Source organism: Thermobia domestica, chromosome 2 (genome assembly GCF_964235325.1).
Source record: "Thermobia domestica chromosome 2, izTheDome1.hap1.1, whole genome shotgun sequence".
Lineage (NCBI taxonomy): Eukaryota > Metazoa > Arthropoda > Insecta > Zygentoma > Lepismatidae > Thermobia > Thermobia domestica.
In genome coordinates this window covers 12,832,415-12,858,773 of record NC_137455.1, presented here as the reverse complement: position 1 = coordinate 12,858,773, position 26,359 = coordinate 12,832,415, and the positions used below count along the sequence as shown (strand labels likewise).

Sequence of the window (26,359 nt, the reverse complement as noted above, 5' to 3'; positions counted from 1 at the left end):
CATGATTCTGTATATCAAAGAAAAAGATCGTGATTTCGTTGACATGTATGAAGAAAATTCGGCACGCCATAAGATCAAATGCCATCTGCTCGTCGTGAAAATCGAGACTTTAATTCAGTAATGCTCACTACAACAAATGGTTTCGTTCTGAAACAAAGTTATTATTAGCTTAGGCCTAGAATAATGGTTGTTGTTCACTTCTAAAACGTAAACATTGTAGGGTTATCAGAATAGATGGGTATTATCTGCAAAAAATTTATTAATAAAGTGTTGAAAACTATTCAATATTGATCCAAGTTTTTCGAAGGTCTGAATCAAGGAAGTTGACTCACTAGTCCAAACATTCCTGAAAATAAATGGTCATTACACCATGAATTGACCAAAACCATAGGTGGGAAAAATGTGTAATACTACACGTACTTACACACGAAATATGCAATCGTTTCCAACGATGCAAAACTAGAAACGAGGGAAGGCCTGCAACCATAGGCACTTACAAAATGTTTCTGCACAAAACTGAAATATAAACATCAATATTCAGTAAACTACGCGTATGTTCCCTGGAACATAACATACGTCTTCCACCTAGAAAAAATGTGTAAACACACAAAATACAAATGCTCTCGTAGCATCGTAAAGATGTGTCTCTATAAGACAAAATACATGAGACCTATTAAAAGAAAAACATGAGATACAAACAAGAATATAGTCAACGACGTTACAACTTTCTGGTTGACCGGAAACATCCAAATTAAATTCCCTACAAAACAGTTATGTCACTCCACGACAGTTAAACTTCCTTAGGCATCTTCGCTACAAAATATTCAAACTGGTATTATTAACGCATTAAAATTCAAAGTCATCGAGCATACGAAATAATCGACAAAGTAATTTTCATAAAACGTTATGGCTTCATGCTGTTGGAAAGAAAATAAGTTTATTATTCGGGATCTATATCGAATTTGAATAGTTTCTAGGACATACTAGAACTAAAATATACTTTTCTCAAAATGAATAGAAAACATTACAACACATTAGCATACAAGTACAAATTATAGTTACAATTCATAAACATTGAAATATTCACTAGAATATTCCTAGACAATAAAATATACTCAAAATATTTAACCTAAGAATACGCATGCTTAATTACGGGTTACTATCAAAATGAAAACGAAAATCTAAGATTAACACTTAAAAAATAAATTTAATATTGATTATAAGTGTAAAGTTTCATATTCTACGCATGAGATTACGTACTAAGTTTCATTTACAAATACAGAAATATATACATAACTAACAACTAAAAAATTTCTCTTCCTGGGCATCTCGATACATTATTAAAAAAAAATCTAAAAAGAAATCAAACATTAATCGTAAATAACATGTAGTAACACATTTGAGAATTTCGAAAGTGGGAAGGGATCCTAAAAAGGAATTTAAAATTTTAAAATACTGTAAAATGTATTATAACGCCAAAATATCTTCCCACTAGCTGGGGGTACGGAAATCGCGCCAAGATTTCAAATTGCTTTTAAAATGCAATTCCCCTACGTATGTGATACGTTAATTATTTACTAAAAGATCTAAATTCAAACATCTGAAATGAAAACAAGAAAAAATTAATGACATTAAACTAATAGTAAGTCAGTGATAAGGTTTGCAACATTAGTATTCAATTGTGAGGCGCGACACGGAGTAAAGACCAAAAGCGGAAAAGAATCAGCTGTGTGTCGTTCGTCATTCGTAACCATAAGCACAGGTGGTCGAGAATGCAGCGACTATCTTATCAAAATAAAGAAAGAAAAACGTGTTATCTGCTCGTTGCCGAACAGTTAAAAGCTGGAAGCAAAAATGAGTTTAAAAGAAATGCGTAGTTCTCCTTTTCATTTTTTCCAGGCATCACCAAAACTAAAAGCAAAAGGGAAAAAAAATAAATACATGTTTATCGCTTAGAAATGCGTCGCTCTCCTGGGAGAAAAATTTGTATCAACACACAAAGTTTTGGTTACCTTTTTTTTTTTTTCTATGATTACTGTCTCTACTTTGATAATTACGGTTTGTTCGTCTATTCCTACAATGATTACTACTACGTACAAAAATACTCTTAATGTTATCACACAAGTTGCGATTCCTGTCTCGCTTGTGATAACTCAGGTTACATGGTCGTGATTTACGACTCCTTCTGTTTCTGTTACTGCCTTTTCGAGTGCAGTCTTGGTTCTGATTCCCTTTAAATTTCGTATTGTTTACGCTTCGGTCTGCGTATCTTTGCCTATTGCTGTAGCTGTAACCTCGTTTGTGCTTTTTCAATCTGTGGTTTGTGACAGCTGTTTTTATGCGCTTACGACCTCTGTCGTCTACAATCATATGTTCGCAATTGTCACTACTACTACTAGTAGGGATGTTACTAGATTCTGAATGAATAAAATCATTGTCAGATTTCTTACGTGGTTGGTTTAGACTACCTGTCTCTGGTTGGAGTTCAGATTCCTGCATTTCCTTTTCATTAGGAGTGTTAGTCTCTAGCTCATGTTCCAATTCCAGTGTTTTGTATCCAGTAGGAACATCTGACTGTAACTGGGGTTCGCATTCCGGTGTTTTGTTTTCAGCGCTCTCTGTTTCTTGGCTGTTTTCAGTATTTACTGTTTGCTGATTATTTTCACGAAATACGTCTCGTAAATCGTCTATGTTTTGCCCTAATTCGCTCTTTACTTCAGCAAAAGTCTCTTTAAAATCAACTTTACTTTCCTTTATGTATCTCTCAATTCTTTCATTATTTTTATCTAGTTTTCGTTCTAACCTAGCGAGGATTTCTTTATTTTCAGCACGAGTTTCTTTATTTCCCTGTTCTAACCTAGCGAAATTCTCTTTATTGTCTCTCATCGATTCTTCGAGAAGTAAACTCATTCTAGTTATAATATCTACTTCCTGATGTTCCATTTTGGACAAGAGTAAAACTTAAAACGTATGATTAGAATAAAATATATTATCACAAAAACATATGATTAAAATCACCTGAAAGAGATTTTTTTTTTCAGATTACTGGTACTGAGCTGAAAAAGAAGTGATATATTAAAATATTTATCTTATGAGTATTCGAGCACCAACGGTCTCGATTCGGGTCGGTAGTTCGGGCGTCATTTATTTGTAATCGCCAGGGTGTCAAGTCCCTGTTCGGGCGCCATTTATTTGTAACCAATTGGAGTTCGTGTCGCTGTTCGGGCGGCTTTTTATTTGTAACCAATCTCAGTTCGAGTCAAGTCGCTGTTCGGGCACACATTTATTTGTAACCGGCTAGAGGTCGGGTCACTGTTCGGGCTGTCATTTATTTGTAACCGGCCTAAATTCGGGTCACTGTTCGGGCGGCCATTTATTTGTAATCGCCCAGTAATCTGTTCGCTGTCCTTGGCTCGTGGTATTACCAATAAGTATACTCCTGATATTTTAACTTACCTGGACAGGACGACGAAGACCTCTCCAAGAAAGGTTACAAACTGTTTCCAAAAAGCTCGTCGGTCTCAATAATGAGATGAGCATTAGGCGCCGAGAGGTTCGGGTGTCTCGTCTCGAAAACCTCTCAGACGATCAGACGGTCATCCAGACCATAACGCACACACAAACATCACTCATACGTACAACGAAAACACACTGGGTTAAATGACACTATACTTGTTTATTAGAACACTATTCTGAAAAAAAAAAAATAACGAAGAGAAATGAACACAACACTGGACACTAATAAATTTTGCCGCTGAAATTACGTTTTGCCCTTTTCGGGAAATAGAGCCCTTTCTATATATATGATTATAATTCAGGTATCACTATAAATACTTTGCTCACACCATTAACACACTTGGGGGATTCGCACTGGGGAAAAGTTGTCTGGATCGTCCCACGATGAATCCAGTTGTTACGCTGAACAGTCCTGCAGCGTAAAGGTGAATCTTCAGCAAACACACAAAAGAAGATCTCCACAATGGAATACAGATATTGGAGGACGCGTACGTAACATTTTAAACGCACAAGGTCTGAGGACCTGGGATTTCACTGATTGGGGCTAGCCGTAAGAAATCGTCCTTCACCGGCTAAATAGCTTGTGCCCCTTAACACAACTTATGTTTGAAGTTCAACGCGAGATGCGTGGTTGCATCTTCCAGACCTGGAGTCAAACTCCTCGAGCATCCAAGCTCAAGCTACGGGTTGCGATGGTCAACTGAAAAGTGTTGGCAGTTCATTTCAAAAATCACTCAGTTAACTCACCTGTATGCACATACAAACAGAATACAGAAAACAATTTATGTTAATTTTAGTCAACTGCCTATAATGCACTAGACACGGCGATAACACTGGCGTGAGAAAGTACAGATAACGGACTGCAGAACAACACAGTTGGTGCCACTTTGGTTGCTGGAACATCTGGTCAGCCCGTATTTCTCTAATCTATTATAATGTTTCCATAAGCGATTAAAGAAAGCACTTAATTCAGTTCCCAATAACTATAGAATATATACTGTGCATATAATGAGTCAGGGAGAAACACTGAAATGGTTAGTCACTAACTGAAATGTTCTCAGCAAAAGCAATGTTTAAATATATATATGAGAAATCGATGAAAGACTTCTTTGTCCAATTGTGTGGGAAAGAAGCAATTCCCACCAAAGAAAGAACTTATGTGCGTTGCAGAATAAAGTACAAATCGAAAATAATGATCACTGTCTTCACGAAATATACAGAGTGTCCACAAAAAATCCTTCTATAACCTGGTAGCGGTTATAATATTAAAACAATAATGTCCCTCGTGTTTGTAAGAGACATGTACAGATGTTGTGAGGAATGACAAGGAGATTCATGCTCATATGTGAACGATGCGCTGTGTAGAGAACGCAGGTTCAGCTAGTAATACGTTAAAATTTTTACATTGTTTATGTAAGTTACGTATAATGAGAAAAATAAAATCTTGTTACATATCTTGCGCAAAAGTATTGTTATTTTATTCTTTCCCTATATTTTACTTGCTTCAGGTACTGCAAACTTCTTCGGGAGTCTCACCTTATGAAGATTGAAAAGTGAATGTAGAATTCGTTGTTATTGTCAGATTGCCAATGTGCATTTTAAAACTGATTAACGAAGTCTATAGGAATTTTGTAGTGTAATTTTATAAGTATACCCAGTGGAATATTTGATGAGAAAGAGACAAACAGCCAGTATATGATTCGCTTCTCGATTTAATCATCAGAGATCGAAGATTATAAAGGAGAAATCGAAGGTGCAATGTTAAGTTAGGATGAGCATATACATACAAAAATGGCCCCCACCATAATTAAAACAATCGCAGTTGACTACGATTTAGTTTCTTTATTTCTTGCTCTGAAAGATGTACAAAGCTTATTTAATGGAATAATGCTTATTGGTTTTCAAATTTCTATTCTGCCCGACCGATCGCGTATATGTATGAAAAATGGCTACTATATCATCGGAATAATAAAATAATGTAACATAAAAACGTATTTATATTATAAAACAGGATGAATTTCAGTTATATTTTGAAAAAATAAAGTTATATATACGCAAAAGCGTTCGTTATAGACAGTTTACTTTATGTTACTTAGCAAAATGAACATTTCGTTATACTGGCGTTCGTTACATTTTACTATACGTTAAGTAAAAATCTCCATGATAAATACCACCACATTTATGCTAATAAAAATGAACACCTCGTTATACTGGCGTTCGTTACAGTCACATTCCTTTATGTTACTTAGAAAAATGAACACTTCGTTATATTGGTGATCGTTACAGAAGCATTTTACTATACGTTATCTAGAAATATGCTATCTTCATGATACATACAACCATACTATTGCTAGTCAAAATTACTTCCAAACCAGAGTAGTTTTTAATTACGAAGAAAATCCACTTACTTTGGATAAGCCTTTGTACTCGTATCTCCTGTCACGGAAAGCACGAACCGTATCTACATAGAAGCTGTTTTCTTTCTGACAGATGGTCGTTGTTCGTTCTTCCATTCGTGTGACATGAACTTTCTTATAAGCTTTCCGACAATATTCCGTCAGTCGTTTCTTCTCATAGGCTGCTTGGTCTTCTCGACTGAGTTCATGAAAGGCTCGGATGGGTCCTCCAGGAAACTCAGGGGGAAATTTCTCTGTTTCCAATTGTTGCTGGATTCGCTGAAACTCGCCGCGACTTGCTGGCACTAAAACAGAAAACAATTTCTATCAACTACCTTTCAAGAGGAATTCAATTTAAATAAAATGTAAATAAAATTTCGAAATATAAAATTGCTTCACAAATGCTTACACTACTCCGTAATACTCTATAACTTACAACTTTCTTCTCAAAATCCTATTGGTTGATTTCGAGTTTAGCGTCATGTTCAGCACCGAAGCTATGAGGTGTGGACCTACAGCTTAACGAAGAATCCCACCGCATGAGCTCTCAACAGGAATCGAAACTGGGTCTCCTGTACCGAATGCACGTACGCTAAATCATATAGCCACGAGGGAATTCTTAAAACCATATTATCTATATATTAAAATGCTAGGTTTATGTATGTTTCTGGTCAAGAAAAGTTTGTGTTTGTCTCCAGTCCTTTCGACAATGAGATCTCGGAAACTACAAGTGCTAGAAGCGTGCCTGTTTTGCTAATCGACTCCAAATTTTGTGTACATTGTCTACTTCTAATTGAATATTAAAAAAAAAAAAAAAAAAAAAAGGCCGTTATTTCTTTATTACATTTTTAGGGGTACACTAGAAGTGTTGAATTTTTTAAAACGTAAAGCATCATATCCTACGAGTAATATATCCCAACATCACACATTTGTATACACAGGTTGTATATCTCTGAGGCGTTTATTTCATGGCCAAACGATAATGAAAAACGAAGGATAAGCATTTCTCCAGTCTGGAGTGTTTTGCCCAATGAACACCATATATCACTGGCATTATAATTAATTGTGTATGTAATGTATTTGCTTATTAATATTGCACGCAAGAAGAAAGAAAACACTAATCATACATGAATTAGAAACTGCAACCGGAAGTAGACTCAATCTTGCAAACTGTGCGAGATATTGAAAAAACAAGCGGAAAAGATCTCCCCTTTATGGTACTCTTTGCCGATTTTTATCCAGCGTCTTTTACTTGTGTCTGTAAAGGGACATGTACAGATGTGAGGAATGACAAGGAGATTCATGCTCATATGGGAACGATGCCCTGTGTAGAGAGTGCAGGTTCAGCTAGTCGATCATGAAACCTGTATACACTTTCCTGTGGTTTTCTGCTGTAAACGCTGCAACTGCACTACAACGAATCAACAGAACGCTATTAAGTATCAGAACATAACCACTAGACTTTATAAATGCTATGTTGTGAAGTTTATTTATTAAAAAAAAAAAAAAATACTTACTGTACTCCCCTCGCCACATCCATGTCATTTGTCGCTGGCAATTAGCGCCTGGTTTATTGAAGTCACACGCGGCGCACATTGTTTCATCGACCATCGCCGACGGCTGCAGTCGATTTGTTAGAATAATATTTGGATACATAGCACCTGAAAATAACAGTATTATTTCTAACAGGAAAAGGATTGCTTCGAAGATGCTAAAGAAAATGAATGCATTCCGCTCTCTAAAAGAATTATTATTATATGAAGTGATGCAAATAACAATAATAATATTAAAAATACCATATTTGCCCCACTGTAAGCCGATTTTTGTATACATTTTTCAAGGTCCAAAAAAAAGAAAAAAAAATGCCTGGGCTTAGAGTTGGCATTGTAAACACAATCAGTAAATTTGACGACACCATTTATCAATGCAATAGAAAAAAAAATGCAAAAAGTATAGTCAAAAGCCGCCACAAAAAGTTCCTGCCATTTCGCAGACTCAGTGTTGCCATATTAGTGGATTTTCTTTCATTTGTAGTGAATTTTAGTGTTTATGAAGAAAGAAATGTAAATTTTATATTGCTCACATTTGGATTTAGCAGATATCTTAAATATTCAGTGCAAAATAATAATAAATAAATAAAATTTTAAAAAAACACTAATCAGATAGCAAGCATATTCATTTAGCACAATTCACTAACATTTAGGAAAAAAAATATTTCTTATATTTTGAATGCGTACTTAACAAATTTCATTTTTTTATTATTATTATTATTATTTACTTTCGTTTTTGATTTCCAAGGGATCGACTCACAATCAGTATCGGCTTATGACCGAAATAATAATAATAAAGCCCAATTATCTAACAAAATTTATAATATGTAATATATTCCAACATTATAGGTATAAGTTCTTTAAAAAAAAAATAACCCATTTCAATTAAAGATGAGTATTTGACTCACCCACATCCAAATGATATATAATAGGGTTTTCCACTCGACAAGGTATGTCCCGTAGTTCTTCCAGCTTAAGCTTAATATCTGTAACTACTTCATCAAAGTTGGTTACTTTCTCCAAAGGAATATTCTCCTCTACCTCAATTGCATGAGTCATCGCCTTCTCCACGTTATCAATCAGCTTCTGGAAAGCCTCAGGAACCTGTAAAAAGACAACGTCAATATTTGTGTTTTTCTGAAGTAATGTTCCAAATCAACCTACCTTATTTCAATGAGCTTCCAGCATAGGTAAGAAGTATACCAAAATATTGAACAGCACAAAAATGCGGTTAAGGCAGTATTACTAAAGTATTCCTATTCAATTAATGAATATCTGGTATACTGTAGAGCAGCACATATCATCTTCTACAGAGGTTGATTCATTTATATTGAGTCGAAGTCAATATACACTCTACCGTACATGAGCAACCCATCCCCGTGAGAATGCCACGAGGCAAACAACAGTATTTCGTCAGTCACACAGTAGAGTAGTATGATCGAGCGTAATCTGATGCCACCGAAACTGCACAGATTCTGGGAGGTGTTCATTGCGATTCTTTCCGACGCAAGGTCACGGCGTCACGCATCGTAGAAATGGGTCAAGTGCGTAATTTTCGTGTACGTTGTGCCACTGTGAATCGTATTCTACGGAAATATGCGGCACATATTTCTGGGTCCACCACACTGACGCGAGTCGCTAGAAACTGGCCTCCCGTGAAGAGGACACCGCCTCTATTGCGTGTGGTTCGGCGTATGGTGACTTCCGAAAATTCTTCCATACAGAGTACAATGGCCAGCAAATGTCGCATATCACAGACGTCAATCAACCGCGCCATTCACAGGTATTACGCCTCACGGTGGTTCGCAAGAGCAGTATACATGCCCTGAAACCATGTTATGTGGCTGAGAGAAAAAGGCATAGCAGAAGGACATCTCGTGGATGATCGGTGGAAGTTTCTTGTTACCCTTGATGAGTTGTAGATTTACCTCACAAACTGAGGTAAAGTTCGTGTAATTACATAAAAGGTCTCTTGACGCCAAGGGTCAAAGCACGTTCTTCCGCCAGTGTGCAGAACGTTTCCGAAAAGGATTCGTGATTGTGGCCGGTTTCTCGTATTGGAGCAAACTGCTTTCCGAAAGAAACGTCAAAATCAATGCTTCGTACTACCAGACTCCTGTCCTGACTGAAATGTACCAGCATGAAATCCTAGCATTGTACAGACAAAACATAACCAGGTTCAACTGCACAAAGACCATACAAGGCCAAATCTGGGAAGTATTACAACTGATACTTTTTGACTGTCTAAATATTGCTGAAATCGATACAATATACAAAATATAGGCATGCAGCCACACGACGAAAATATCGCTTTATAGAGTAGAAAACTGGAGTTCCAGCAATTCCCTTCTCTGACATTCCTGTCAAAGAGTTCCGATGCCAGCTCAATGGATTATTGTGCTTTCGGACTCCTCTGTCCCATTGTCGAGTCTGCACCGTTTACGGCCAGTGAAAAGCCTTAAAGAGGGGTAGGATGCAATACCCATGGTCTACCTGCAACGGAAACTGATGTCGGGGAATAGTCTGTAGAGGTGGCCTGTACATCGAACAGAACCGATGGTGGAAACATGGCACATTCAAATTCGGATTAATATAAATGATTCATCTTCTGTAATAATGTAATATAAACAGAAAAAATAATTAAACTTATCTAACATTCCTAATACATCAGATCCATGAATACCAAAGTCAAGAAAGTATGAGTTTTCCCTACGGACATCCCTCAAGCCTTCATGGCTTATCACGAAAAAAAAGGGGGGAGGGGGAGGCGACCTTTACTTTACATATCATCCCTAGTATATTTGTAACTGAAAATAGCAATATCTAGTGAAAGAACTAAACAAGAACAGACAGCTACAAGATACAAAAAAAAACGTACACAATAATTAATAAAGTAAGGAATAGTTCATTAATATGAATAAATGCACTACCGAATTACAATTTTAATGATATCCGCCTGCCAAAATCACCAAATAAACGCATGTAGTAAGTGAAAATTTGAATAGCCGATGAAGTCCTGTACTATTTCCTATCATAAATAAAAAGAGACTCTAATAAAAAACTGAACAACTCATCACAATTTAAAATTAACTACGAGGAAATTACATTGTGTACATTAAAAAAAATAACAGATTTAACTTAGGGAGTTCAAAATTACATGTAGAACTATTTTTTAACTCCTCGGTGATTTAATACTTCACATTACTCAGAAGTAAAAATGGAGTTTTACGTCCCACGATTATGTCGGATAGGCTAATGGAGACGGTGATGAGAAATGAATCAAATGATAGAATGAAGAAAGTGGAAGGAAACGGGAGAATCCCGAGAAAACCCACGCATACGGCTTTTGTCCACCATAGCTCACTTGGCGCGAGCTGGGATCGAAGCAGGGACCCCATACACTATGAGCACTTTACCACTGAGCCACCGCGGCCCAAAGTAAAAATGGAAATAAAGTAAATAATCGATTTAAGAGACCTCGATTCAACATACTTCAGATTGTTCAAATTTAACGAGCAGAATTTGGCTATTAGCAAATTTAATTGGGAGAAAGGAAATGTTGAGACAAAACCTTTGACCAGGTTTTTAAAGACATGGCGACGGATGCAACTGTGATATGACAGTGGTTCGTACATAGAGTAATAGTTTAACCAACATTGCTTGCTCGATTCGGAACTTCAGCTTCATTCACAATAATTTGTGTGCACGCATAGCTTCAACCGTCAGTTCCGATCAGCTCTTTTTGTTTCTTGTAACGATTTCTAGTCTTTTGATGCACTTGGTTACTATTAGAACAGAAGCTAAACATGGACAAAGATGATCCAGGCTACCAATTTTCAGCCAGCAGGAGATAGTAGAAAACGTTATAAAGGATGAAGAGGAGTACGACGGTGGTGACGAGGAAGAAACATAACTTTGGACTCAAGCTGAAACAAAAGGATTCATTCAAATACATTTATTATCATCAAGAGGTGGGGTATACGCAAATTTGTGACACTGCAAATTTTATAGAACAGAAACCATATTGACTATTTAGCTTGGCAACACTGTTTCGATAATGTGATGGTAGCTGATTCAGTCGGTAGCTTTTATTATTATTATTATTATTATTATTATTATTATTATTATTATTATTATTATTATTAGAAAACATGAAGGTGGATAAAAGCCTAGAATGTAGATAAATAACTTTGGTTTTTCAAGAAAAGGGAAACGGACTCGACAAAGATTTCAGCAAAAATAGGAGCCGAAATTAAAGTTCTATTAAATTAGAAAAATACGCAGGTGTCTTATTTAATTTTAATTATTATTATTATACTTTACAAATACATTATACGGCACAGGGTAGTATCCTTTTTCAAATATTATTCATAACACAATTCTGAATTTAACGGACTGTCGATTTTATGGCCACCCTTTTTGTTGCCCAATTAGTACGTTATGTAAAGCAGTGGTTCTCAAACTTTTTGCTATTGCGACCCACATTAAATAATAAAAGAGTATTTCGTGGCCCAAATACCTTTATTATAATGCACACTGACATTCTACGTAATGGCTATGTATTTCAAAGCAATTCGTTTTTTAATATCATATATCTAATTCCAGTTTGTTCAATAACAGTCCGTATGAGTGATTAACATGAAATTCATTTGGGAATGTTGAGTACACTTCGAGGGATCACTAATATTACAAAGTAGAGATCGATGTTTAAATTAGAATAAATCAAAATTTTGTTGGTTTCTATCGTAAATATCTTACTTTCAAACTAAATTGTAGTATAAATTTATGAAAATAGTGGCCCTGTCGGTACAACAATATCAGTCGGTGACGATCGAGCACGTGTAATGTAAATTTCTTTCCTATCAAGTGTATCATATGAAATTGTACACACGCTGAAAAAATGTTGAAGTGTCTCCAAACACAGAGTTAACACTACTCCCGATCAACGCCCTTCCCTGTGACACATTTTGACTCATCTACTATCTTTCCATCCTAACCAGCATCTGTACTGACTGTATACAAGCGCAGGGTTCTGAATAACCACTTAGTTTTCAGATCATTAACAAACGCTTCCAATTTTCGTTTACTGAATAGTACTTCCCAACACATGGTTCTGCATCGAAATAAAATTTTCATAATTAAGGAAAATCTCGCGACCCACACTTTGAGAAACACTGATGTAAAGGGTTTACAATAGTAGTAATATGTCCTACTATATTATAACCCCTATTTCGCGAATTATTTGGAGATTTCGTTCTTTTCTTTACATGGGTTCTTTCACCGAATGCGGAACTAGTTAAAAAAAGAGAGAGAGAGAGAAGTACACGTCATAAAAAAAATGACCTATTACGATGTAAATATGAGATGTTAATACTTTAACACGTGTGTTTTTAAAACAGTAGATTTGAATGATTTTGATTTGTACTTTTACGGATTGTTCATTTGAAAATGTTGGAAAATTAACACCCTTGACACATTGACTACCATGGCTGAAATTCGATGTCGACCAGTGGGGCCATAATGTGTTTTAGCGATATATTTTCACATGGGCAGAAACCATATTTTTGATCCGCGATGCAGTCCATTAAGGACTTTTTTTTTTTCTTTCGGGACCACATAAACTCCTTCAGCATTGCCGAGACTAAATCCCACGTGTGGGCCTCACGGCAGTTAACGTGTTAAATAAATACAGAAAATGTCTGGCTTCAAATAGATTGCTAAATGAAAAAAAAAAAAAAAAAACCCTACTCCTTTTAAAAATATGTACGCTATCAGTATATTTACCTTCTGAATATTGAAAAATACCGTACTGAAACATATCAAAATAACAATTAACATGATCACTTTTGAGTTTAGCAAAGTAATAATGATCCTAATATCAGTCGAGTTATGGGAATATTATTACAAGCTTTTGTTGACATTTATCGAAATATCCATACACAAGTAGACTCATCCATTCTAGTAATTATATAGCGTCGCGTTACCAATAATTTCCAGTTTATTATTATTATTATTATTATTATTATTATTATTATTATTATTATTATTATTATTATCGTTAAGTGTGGGGAATTTACTTACATGCGAGTTTAAATGCACTGTGTGTAAGCATTATTTTTCACGACCAAACTAATTATGTAAACGCGTATGACGAAACACTTGTATCAAAAAGTGAAAAGACAAGACAAAAGAATATAAAGTGAAGAAAAGAAAAAAAAATCATTTTACTTACCATTCTGAAACGACACGGTAAGTCAGCACGAAAAACGCCCGATTCTAAAGCCTCTACGTGGCCACCAACATAAGTTTCCTGATCTAACACATGACCATCTTCCGTTAATTTATTCAGTTCCGATTGCTGTTTGTTGGGGAAAATTATGTTTGCATGGAATGCCTGCACCATCAGCAAAGACTCGCACAGCGTTCCTGATCCTTTCCTCAGCACCTGCAAAACAGAAATATTGATTTTCGCATCCAATTGCCTTTTTATAAAAATATAGTAAACTCAACAAACTAATACACTGTAGGATACCAGTCATAAAAAAAACATAAATTAAACCAGTTGAAAATGCTCCAAGAGCATTGCCAGAACGAACTTAAAAAGAATAGAGACAGAGTGGGAAGAATAACTGTGATTTTTCCTACATGTAAAAGTAAATCTTTTTATATGCACCTTCTGTTTCTCGCAAAAATTCGCAAAATGTCATCTCTCTATGACTTACGGTTCCCGACATATGGCTCCTTAAATCTCCCGAAATGTCCCGGGAACGGCGGCCAGTTGACCAGTGGCCACCGGTTACTATTTGGTACCAAAATGTTCACCATCCTCTTAAGTATTGATAACACTAATATCACCTCTCTGTAACTTACCCGAAATTGGACATTGTTTTGGCCAATATTTCGGGAACAGTAAGAGTGACGTTAAAAATTCCATCACCTTCTCAGATAGTTTTTGATGCTCTATCGAAAAGAGGGCTGAAAAATTGAAAAAAACTCACCAATAACAGACAGAGAATTCAGTAACGAACTTTTTAAGTTGGTTGAAAATGGAATCTTTAACTTCACATGGTTAAACTTAGGTTAATGAGATGGATAGTTAATGAAAGGGAATGATTATTAAAGAATTGGTGGGATGATAAAGTGGGAGGAAAAGAGAACCATGAGAAAGCCCAGATACGATCCTATTCACCAAATCTCATAAGGCTGTAATCGAACTAGGGACCTTTCACCCCAGATGTGAGTGTTCTACCATTAAGTCATCGTGCCCCATCCAAGTAGTTAGTTATGACTTGGGCGCGGAAGACACGCGTTCTATTTCCAATTAGAGTTCACGAGTCCGAATTCCACGTTCAATGCAGGTCTGAAAAGGACACAAAGCTTGGAATACACCAAATCAACACGCCAAAATCGTAAGAGTACAACCAATTAAGACCACAAAATGGGAATAAAAAGAAGGTGAAAATACACTTTGTATGTTCGCTTCGTTTATCACACATGAGAGTAAATTAACTAGAGAAGAGTATATCCAATAGGGATACGTGCATCAGAACTTATATGCTTTTGATCCATAAACTATTTCTGGACTCATTTCTACAAGAACGACAAAGTACAAAATGATGCTTTGTAGACGAAATATTTTGTGAGTTCATATTTTTCATACGGAGTGAAACTATACATAAAGTATTTTTCTTTTTTGTTTTGGCTATAAATGAAACAACTACTTATCAGAGGTAATTTTTATATGGCAAAAGTAAATATGTTGACTTCAACAAAATGTGTAAGATTTCTTGTTCAGTGCATGTACAAATTTAACATTCTTGCAATGTACACTCATGTCCAAAATTATTGTCGCATGTCTATAAATATGTTCTTCTAGGAATATAATTTGATAACGAATTCGCCCTGTATTTCTTATAATGTTAGTATGTGTATAATCGGCAAAGACATGTATGTGGCAAATTTCATGTCAAAAGAGCAGTAAATAAGAACAATAAAACGAAAATAAAATTTTCTTGTCCATTTAGCAACATTTTGTTTTAGTCATTCTAATTTTCGTATTTATAATTCTTTTCCTATGAAATTTACCACAAATATATATTTTTTTACAAATATACACCTGCAAAATGACTATCAAATTATATTCTTACAAGAAGACAGTTAGAGATATGCGACAATCAATGTGGACATGAGTGTACATGTAGCCTATATATGCAATGTACATGTAGTCTCTATATGCAATGTACCAACACTATGCAGAGCTTGTATTTGTGTTTGTATTTGTCGATCAAAAAGCATCAGTATCTCGCCTCTACAGGCAATGTACATGTATTCAGAACCTGTATGGAAAGTGCATGTACACAATTTGTGCATGGTGCTACACACCTGAACACCACATGTTTCTCATTTGTACACTGTTCCTTCCTTTGAACATGTACTGAACAATGCATATACAGACTTTGTGCTTGTGAATCGCGTTTGCAAAGCATATGGTGTTCACCTGTGTATGCAGTATTCCTTCCCATAAACATGTACTAAACAATTCGTGTACAAGCATTTTGCATGTGTTTGATACCTGTAAACACATGTTCTCAAAGTTTGTACAGAATTTTCAGACAATGTACACACATTTTTATGTGTTTCATTCCAAGGCGCATGTATGATATTGTCTGTACAGATGCCTGTCTGTTTTTCTTTCTTTTTTTTTTCCGTATGGAAGAATTAAAGCATTTATTTTATTATTTACAACCATCTTATTCCAACTGAAAAACACTGAACAATCTGCTGTAGTTATATGACAAACGAAAATGATTACTTACCTCATCTGGTTCCATAGGAATAATTGTGCATAACGCAAAAATGAAAGGATGAACGTATTTCATGTATAAATAATATGTGGCTACAGCGTCAGACACTGAATAGTTGGACAATACTTGAGGCTGCTCCGAAGCAAGTTGACACATGTCCTCAGGGTCTAATTCAACTGGATCGTAGCGAAGTTTCGCTTTGGCTACAGCTTTCAAATTGTGAGAACCCACTGGCAAATAAGAGTCTCGTTTCACCCAACTGTAAATAATAATAATAATAATAATAATAATAATAATAATAATAATAATAATAATATAAAACTTAAAATAACTACTGTAATAAATTATTACTTTTTTTGTATTCTGCTTACGAATCAAAATGCAGAATTTCCAACTGCCTATCACTATATGATTTTCCCCTGAGGCTATAGCTACAAATGGATTAGGGTTTAGTGAGTTTTAGGTTTGCTATGCCAAGGACGGTGAATACCTTTCATTAAATGTTTTGGGTTGGTACTTTTTGTCAATTTGTTTTTGAGCAATATACAGGAAAATGTTGGGTTATGTCAATTAGACATGGTGTTGATTGTGACAAAGTACTGGAAAATTATAAGAACAAATGAAGGACGCTACCATGTAGAAATAAATAGTGTGTTTTTGTACTAATGGCCGGAATTGAGCCATAAGTGGCTGAAGTTGTTCGTAAAGTGGATATGACCCAAAAGTGGCTGAGTACATTGTAAAGTTGTTGAAGTATAATATCTTTGAACCTTGGTGTGGTTGTAATGGAAAATAGAAATGAAATCTTTGAGTGTTACGTCCCACGGTTATGCCGGTTAGGCTAAAGGACACGGTGATGATGAGAAATGAATGAAATGGTGGAATGAAGAAAGTGGGAGGAAACGGGAGAACCCCGAGAAAACCCACGAGCACGGTGTTTGTCCACCACAAAGTCCACACGGCGCGAGCTGGGATCGAACCAGCGACCCCAAGCACCGGAGGTGAACGCTCTACCACTGAGCCCCCGTGGTTGTAATGGAGTATGTTAATCTGAGCTGATTCTGAATTGAACGTCCCTTTCAGACGGGACCTACTGATTAACGTGGAATCCAAACCACACGAGCTCCCGCCGGGAATCGAACCCGGGTCTCCCACGCCAAAGACGCTTACGCTAACCGCTTAGCCACGAAGGAGCTCTGGGAGTATGTTAATGTTCCCAGATATATATATATATATATATATATATATATATATATATAGATGGATTAAAAGGTTGATGTAGTCTGGAAGTTATTTAGACGTTCATTGGAGAACACTAGTAAGATAGGAGGTTGAAGGTTGACAGCTCATGAGTAAGGTAGTCTTTGTTCTAATAGCTGATTAGCTAACAAATGTCGCAGTTTTATGAAATGGAACCTACGAGCAATGTTACGCTGCAAAAGATAAAGAGATTTAGATGCAAAAGGTCTTTATGTGTGGATTATAGAAGAATTCAAAAAACGTGACCTTGTAATTAGCCAACTGCAAGATGAATCGTAGCTTTCGGCTCTCCTCTAGAACCTTGTTCACACAGAATAAAAACAGAAGGAAAAACATCACGAAAAATAAAAAGGAAGGACTCACTGGGGCAGAGCAGTGCGAAGAACACTGTGTGTTGGCTGCCAGTCGCGCGTCAAATGGTCAAGAAGCACACTGTGGAATGGTGAGCTCAATTTGCACATTCTTTGGCTCGTGTAGCGAAGGTTACCAGCTCATGATGCTTTTATCTTGGAGCCAATATTGTACGTACTTGAACATTAATGTCTCGAGTTTTTTGCTTAACCAACCCTTATCTATGTTAGCTTCAATTGTTTATTTAAGAAAATAAAGCATTTTTCAAAATATTCTTTTCTATTCCATTACTGGCTCTAAATAAAATTGAATCAACAATATCGTGTTGTATATCAGTATATATTGCCAGCGGTGATTATATTTAGAAATAAACCAAAAATTAAAAAAAAAAAGTTTTTTAGTACTCACCGCAGACTAAATGTCCATTTGATCAGTGACTGGTGAACAAACATGTGTACAACTTTTCTTTGACGAGAAGTGCCTTATTTGATATATTTTTTTTAGTCTTTTTAACCTGGCTTTTTACCCAACTATCTTTCTTGCCCATTTTCAAATTTTCGTTTTTGAACTACTAAGCTGCAGATGGAAATAGTAACTTCCGAAAGTACTTTTTAGATGCACATTTAGTCTGTGGTAAGTACCAAGCTTTTTATTTATAGCTGTTTCTAATATCGTGTTGTGTTTCTTTTTGATATCTCGCAAAATCTGAAACCAAGTATTCTGCTTTACCACTTGAAATGTTCCTTGATCCGTACTGGTTTCCTTTTGTCATCCCTATACAGTGGAGTCTCGTTAATTCGAACTTCGATAATTCGAAATATTGGATAATTCGAACCGAAGTCCATTCCCCTTGAAAACTGTATTGAAAACAATAGTAAAATATCGTGGATAAATCGAACTTTGAACCTATGTTTTGGATAATTCGAAGTAAATACAGTTGAAAATTTTTAATGTTGGACAGATGTAAACAGAGAAATACAGTTTTAACGTGTTTTCAGTTATCCAGATGCAGCCATAGAGAAGAGTAATACAAAAGATAAATAGAAAATCTGTGTAATGATCAAGATGAAGGTGAGTTGAGGAAGAAGTAAAGATAGAGAATGTGTTCCAATCTAATCTTGTTTCAGAATTGGTTGAAACTTTAAGATGAATTATTGATAAAGTCAACAAATGTTATTAATATCGTATTCCACGCAATACATGAAATTCAGGATTTATTGACCGTGCAAAAACAATCAAATTTAAGCAAATGAGGTTTACGACTTCTTAAGAGTGAGAACAGAATATTCAAATTGTTACTGGTGTTTAATTGTTTGGGCTATTCAATGTATGTTGTAGTGTTGTACGTAAACATATTTTCCATTGTACACGTAGTTTGAATTATGTGGAGTCAATGTCGTTTGTTAGTTTGCGGTATTCGATCACGCAAATAATAAGCTGTTGAAAAGGTAAAGTCTACTCCATATGAATATGTTTTTGATGCACAGTACTTTGGTTTGTTTGTTGTTATATATGTGAAAATGAATGTTGTTGGATAATTCGAATTTTGGATAATTCGAAGTTTTTTCGTGTCCCCTTGGACTTCGAATTAAAAAGAGTCCACTGTATAACCCATACACAACTATAAAAATGTACCTAATACATCATACATTGAAGTCCTTGTTAGAAAATTAACAATGAAATATATACGGTTAAATGAAATGAACTCTTTAAGTTTAACGTCCCACGATTATGCCGGTTAAGCTAAAGGAGACGGTGATAATCGGAAATGAGTGAAATGGTGGAATGAAGTAAGTGGGAGGGAACGGGAGAACCCCGAGAAAACCCACGAGCACGGTGTTTGTCCACCACAAAGTCCACACGGCGCGAGCTGGGATCGAACCAGGGACCCCAAGCACCGGAGGTGAACGCTCTACCCCTGAGCCACTGTGCCCCCTATATATACGGTTTAATACAAACATTTGATTATTTCCTATACAATGAAGACAAAATTTGAAACTTACCACAAACAATCCATATGCATTGCCGGTCTGGAAGTATATACACCACTTCTGTCCTTAGCAAAACCTATCTCTTTCCCCATGTCCAGTCCATGGATAGCAGCTCGCGCTTCCACAAACGCCCAATCGAAAAAGTCTCCGTTATATGTTACGAATATATGAGGTTTAATATCCAGGATATGGTCGAAGAATCGTTGAATAAGATTCATTTCATCAGGCTCGTTAAATATCGTAAAGGGGCCTTCAAACTCGGGCTTTGGCGTATATTCAAAATCCTCTACGTCCTGCGATATGATTTCTCGATTGGTGATTAAGTAACCCTGAAAAGCAATAGAACTTTGTAAGAAGTTATACTTGTACATACATACGTACATATGTATAGCATTTTACACTATAAGTATTTCACCAAGATAAATTTCAAAAGACGAATCTGTGATTTTTTTTTATGGCTGCTTTTGATTGATTAGTTATTTGGAGTTCAACGGGCAAGTCTTTTTTTAGGCAATTCATTCATTATTTCGATTCTTTCGGTTCAGTGATTTGGCTTACTTTGTTCCGGTTTTCTGAACGAATCAATTCCAGTCGCTTCGTCAGAGTGACTCTTGTATTAGCAGGGAATAGAGAGATCACGTGTCTTTTCTGTTACCTTGTTTGCACCTTGCAGTAATCATTGGTCGCGCGGTGTGTGCTGATAAGTGAAATGTGGCGTACAGTTAAAATACCGTGTTCGAGATCTGAAGAATACTTTCAGTGAGTGATGAATGTTATATTCGATGGGTTATTTTCTGAGGAATTTCTTTATAATTTAAACTTATTTAAATTGTCAAGTAAAGTTTGCAACACAGAAGAGAATAGTTGCAAGTTTTGTATCAGTGTGGGAATACTGAAATTAAGTAGGACTTGTATTTCATGTGAGAAAGAATAAGTTATTTTTTATCTTTCGTGGAGAACGACTGAAAGTGAGAGGTATGTAATATTTAGAGGAATGCAGCTTAATTGTATTGATCTATATAATTTTTTAGGTATGTAGTTATTTTTTGTTTAATATTTTTATTTAATTTTTGGGGCACTGGGCTCAAGTGAATAAAAATTTATGTTATTACTCACCGCAAAAAATATGTAGCAGAATTTTCTTCTAGATGCAACAGGTAGCACTTTCGGAAGATGCTACTTCCTTCATCAGCCTGTGGTAGACTTCAAAAACGATAAAAACATAAAGGATGGTTAAAAAATGGTTAAAAGGTTAGGATATGTAAAAAAAAAAAAAAAAAAAAAAAAATCTTTTGTCAAACATTAAACATTAAAACACACGGGAATAAAAACTCTCTGACATTGTACACTGCTGCTCACTGTTTCTGTTCTTGCTTTCCAAATGGTGAAAGTATGTAGTGAAAAGATTGCTCCAAATAATATTTATTTCTCCTCTATCCAGGTTAAGTGAAGGCCTTCTTTGTGAATATAATAAGATTCCTTAATTTTTCGTTCCGTTGCTGTTTTTGCTTTTTCAATTAAGCATCATTCCACGATTTGATGGTTTCTAAGATGCGTTGCTAGACCGGATAACAGTTGCGGATTCCGAGATTTCGAGGTACGAACGTGCTCAGTTATTCTAGTACAAATGTTCCTTTTTGTACTTTATCACACTGACATTTCACCCGATAGACGCCACTGCTTTGTAAAGGGTCAGTAAAAATGCTTTAAAATTGGTTATGTATTTATCTATAGATTTTGGAGGAACTTCTGAAATGTTTATGTTGTGTCTTTGCAGAATCTTCTTGATTTTTGCTGAAAAATGTGGAACCAAAGGGACATCAATCCATCTGTCAGTTACGGCATCTGTTGTTGGTTGATGGTGGGTACCGATGATCTCCTGTTGTACTTGTTTGTACCATTTTAACAATAAAGATTTTTGGAAACCATTTTTCTATCTAATTTGTAATAAATACTGTATTTCCTTGTTGAGATCCTCAGAGAGGTCTGAAAGTAAGAAAGCTCTCCTAAAAAAGTTTTTTCCAAACATTTAATTTCTGAAGCCATGAATGTGATGATTTGAAGTTGATATATTTTGTACCAGCAAAAGGTTTGCGGTATACCGAAGTAACAAATTTATTGTTATGTCTTTTAATGGTAATGTCAAGAAAGTTAAGAGCACCATTTTCTTCAAGTTCCTTCGTAAATTTTATTCTAGGGTGAATTTGATTAAACTCATCGAACAGTTTATTTAATTCTTGAGGATCCTTGTACAAAATCAAAGTATCATCAGCATATCGAAAATATCTAATATAAGGAAATTTAGGAAGGATATTTGTTTCAAACATGTCCAGTACCAAATTAGAAAGTATTGGAGAAAGAGCATTACCCATAGCCAATCCATCCTCCTGTCGAAAAATGGTGTTTTCAAATTAGAAGAAATTGTTCCTTAGACAAAAGGATGTTAGTTGAGAGATTAATTGGATTTCGTATGGGTTCACTTTTAGTTTAAGTAAAGCCCTTTCCACTGCCTGTAGAGCCAGGTCTACTGATATTGATGGATACATTTCCACAACATCAAAAGATGCCAAATGGATGGAATTTGCAGCAACAAAGGAATTCAAACACGTTTTCAACTCCAAACTGTTTTTAACCGTGTATCTAACTGGAATATGATATGATACGAGTTTATCATACAGCCATTTTTAAAGTAAATATATAGGATGATGAAAACCAGCTACTATTGGTCTCAATGGAACATTAGGTTTATGTATTTTTGGAAGCCCATATATGATTGGTAAGGCTGGGTCATGGATTTTCAATTTTGTTTTGATTTCATCAGGAATTATAGGAGAGCCATTAATCAACAGATTGGTTGTTGTTATCAAGGATTTCAATGGGTTATCCTTACATCTAGTAAAACGAGACTTTTTGGCACATTCGTATATTTTACCCCTGTATTGTTGTTTTGATATTATTACGTATTTATTGCCTTTATCGCCTCTGATACAAAAAAGTTGATGCTCATGTAAAATAGACCTGAATTGGATTATTAGTTTCTGTATAAGTCCGGTAGAATCTTTGTGTTTGTAATACTGAGATAGAACCGAAGCACATTGTTTTCTCACTTCATTAGCATCCTCCTGATCAGGAATAAAGTGTATAGCTTTTTCCACTGAATGAACTAAGTCATGGATTGGAAAGTGCTTAGGTTGAACACTAAATTTGAGTCCTAAGGTAAAAATCTAATTGAACTTTTTTGGGATGTAAGGTTGACTAATGATTGCTTACTGTGAATTTGCTTATGATCAGAACACTTTTTTGTTTGACACCACGATCCACCTAGTATTTGAATTTTCTTTCTGAGTCTATGTAATTTAAAGTAAAATTCTTTCCTTAATCTGGTGAAAATAGTTTACAGCGTAATATCTAAAGTTCAAGGGTCAGCTTGTGAGTGCAAGGTCATAAGTTGTTCATAACAGCTACGACTTAAGAGGTCAATTTCTTTGTGTTTGGATCTGATAACTGTTTGTAACAACTGTTTTCTAATCTTTTGAATTTCTATCGCAAATTTCTTTTCAAGATGCGGTAGTCTGATCTGTAAAAATTTTGGAGTCAATTCTTGGTGAAGACATAGTTGCAAATAATTTGAGTCTATCCTTTCCGAACTTTCGCATTTCCACCAGCATCGTGGGAATAAATATCACAATATTGTGAGCGGTGATTATGATCATAATCACCGCTCGCAATATTATGATAAAAATTCATGTGTTATTTCACTTGCTTCTGTTACATGAATTCCGATATAATGGTTAGTTTTAAGTTTCAACGAATTGTTTTCTAGAACTTTGTGGAATTACGATATATGGTCGTTACTGGGGTATTTTCGTTTATTATTTTGAGCATTGAATATCTGATTGATTCATTTAAGACTATTCTAAGAGTGGAAATTGGGATAGTACTAGATTTTTTGTTACTGGAAAAAGCAATGTTTAAAATAATTAGTGAGTGAATGGAAATTAGAAAATTAGAGATAGCATTAAAAGTTCAGCAATAGAAAAATTGGGACACGCGGAAATACATAGGAACAAACCATGGTTCGACCAAGAATGCATTAAACTAGCAGAGAAGAGAAAACAGGCAAAATTACGGTGGCTACAAAATCCGAATGAAACAACTACACAAAATTTCGCAGATATCAGGCGGGAAACTTCCAAAACTTTTAGAACAAAGAAACGGGATTTTTTGAAAGCTAAAATTAAGGAACTTGAAGATAATAGTAAAAATAAAAATATTCGGGACATGTATAAGGGGATCAGCGAATTTAAGAAAGGCTATCAACCTCGTGCTTATATATTAAAGAAATCTGACGGAACAGTTCTCACCGATACGGATAGCCTCTTAAATAGATGGAAAGATTTCTTTGACGATTTGCTGAACACGCAGCCAAAAACTAATGTGCGTGGAGAAAAGGAGATACACACCGCAGAACCGTATATTCCAGAACCCAATCGAATAGAAGTGGAAGCCGCTATAAAGAAATTGAAGAAACACAAATCTCCGGGTGTAGATGAAATTCCGGCTGAGTTAATTTTAGCTGGAGGCGAAAAATTGTGGAACAAGATACACAAACTCATTCTCCTTATCTGGAACAAGGAAGAATTGCCACAAGAGTGGAAAGAATCAATCATTGTTCCAATTCACAAGAAAGGCGACAAAACTGACTGTAATAATTATCGAGGCATTTCTCTTCTGTCAACATCCTATAAAATCCTTTCAAATATTCTGTTAGCAAGATTGACCCCATACGCAGATGAAATTATTGGAGATTATCAGTGCGGATTTAGACGAAATCGATCAACTATCGACCAAATATTTACCATTCGCCAAATACTCGAAAAGAAGTGGGAATACAAGACCCCGGTACATCAACTACTTATTGATTTTAGAAAGGCTTACGACTCGGTTAGGAGAGAAACATTATACAACGTTCTTACAGAACTTGGAATACCGAGAAAGCTAATTAGATTAATTAAGATATGTTTAAGTGAATCCCAAAGTAAAGTCCGGGTAGGAAAATTTTTGTCCACGAGCTTCCACGTCAAAAATGGCCTGAAACAAGGAGATGCGTTGTCGCCATTATTATTTAACTTTGTGCTGGAATACGCTATAAGGAAAATCAAAGATAGCAACCAGGGCCTAGAGTTGAACGGCATTCACCAGGTTATGGCATATGCTGATGATGTAAATTTAATAGGGGATGATAGGAAAACAGTAGAAATAAATGCAGAGATCTTATTAAACGCTTGCAGGGACATGGGTTTAGAAGTAAATGCAGAGAAAACTAAATACATGGAAGTACGTCGGGACCGTAATACGGCAAATTGTGGAGGCGTTAAAATATTAAATAATGCTTTTGATAAAGTGGATACTTTCAAATATTTAGGATCAATATTAACAGACGAAAATCATATTCACGAAGAAATTAAATGTCGACTAAAAGCAGGGAATTCGTGTTACTATTCGGTTCAAAATCTCTTGTCGTCGCGAATTCTGTCGAGGAATTTGAAGCTTAAAATATATAAAACGATAATCATGCCTGTTGTTCTGTATGGTTGTGAAGCATGGTCGCTTACTTTGAGGGAAGAACATAGACTGAAAGTATTTGAGAACAGGATCCTGAGAAGAATATTCGGACCCAAGAGGAACGAGAATGGGGAATGGCGGAAGCTTCATAACGAGGAACTACATAGTTTATACGGTTTCCCCAACATTATTAGGGTCGTCAAGTCTAGGAGGCTTAGGTGGGCAGGTCATGTAGCTAGAATGGAAGAAAGTAGAAACGCTTTCAAAGTCTTGACTGGTAGACCCATAGGAAAACGACCATTAGGAAGACCTAGGCGCAGATGGGAGGACAATATTAAGATGGATCTCGCAGAGATAGGAATACAAAGTAGAAACTGGATGCAATTAGCTAAGGATAGAAGTCAGTGGAGAGCTTTTGTGAACGCGGCACTGAACCTCCGGGTTCCATAGGCCATAGAGTTAGTTAGTTAGTTAGAGTTAGTTAGTGAGTGAATGGAAGGAATCACTATGATTCCTAACCTGATTTCATTTCGGAGGAACTGGTTCCTCGGAACATTTAACCCGTAAGTACTCGCGCCCTTTTTGAGAGACTAGTATCGCGCGGGCGTCCAGTAGACTCCCAAATTGATACTTGTTTTATTACAATAAAAATATATTTTTTTAATAATTAAGACAATGTAGCGTAACTCTAGATATGTTTTTAAAAGTATTTGCTGCAATCAGATTTTTTGAACCCGTTTTGAGACATTTTTTAATATTTTTTCATCAGGACTTCTGGCTAGCAACACAAAAGTTACTTGATTGGGGGTCTATGAACACCCCGCGCGAGTACTTAAGGGTTAAGGAACTGTTGCGATGTATCAGTTCTTTTGAGATCGGAGTCGGAATTATTGAACGATTCAAAATGAATGAATTACCTAAAAGAA

The 26,359-nt window shown here is 35.7% G+C and overlaps 1 protein-coding gene across 1 annotated transcript in view; it reads right to left on the bottom strand.

Moving 5' to 3' along the window:
• PolE1 (DNA polymerase epsilon catalytic subunit 1) overlaps nucleotides 1–26,359 on the bottom strand; it is a 138,663-nt gene that overhangs the window by 82,570 nt on the left and 29,734 nt on the right. The window contains exons 6-11 of the mRNA XM_081738559.1: nucleotides 19,881–20,197; nucleotides 16,279–16,525; nucleotides 13,695–13,907; nucleotides 8,371–8,566; nucleotides 7,430–7,573; nucleotides 5,925–6,217 (exon numbers count right to left, since the gene is read on the bottom strand). Of these exons, the coding sequence (XP_081594685.1) occupies nucleotides 5,925–6,217; nucleotides 7,430–7,573; nucleotides 8,371–8,566; nucleotides 13,695–13,907; nucleotides 16,279–16,525; nucleotides 19,881–20,197 (1,410 nt within the window). The remainder of the gene's footprint in view (nucleotides 1–5,924; nucleotides 6,218–7,429; nucleotides 7,574–8,370; nucleotides 8,567–13,694; nucleotides 13,908–16,278; nucleotides 16,526–19,880; nucleotides 20,198–26,359) is intronic.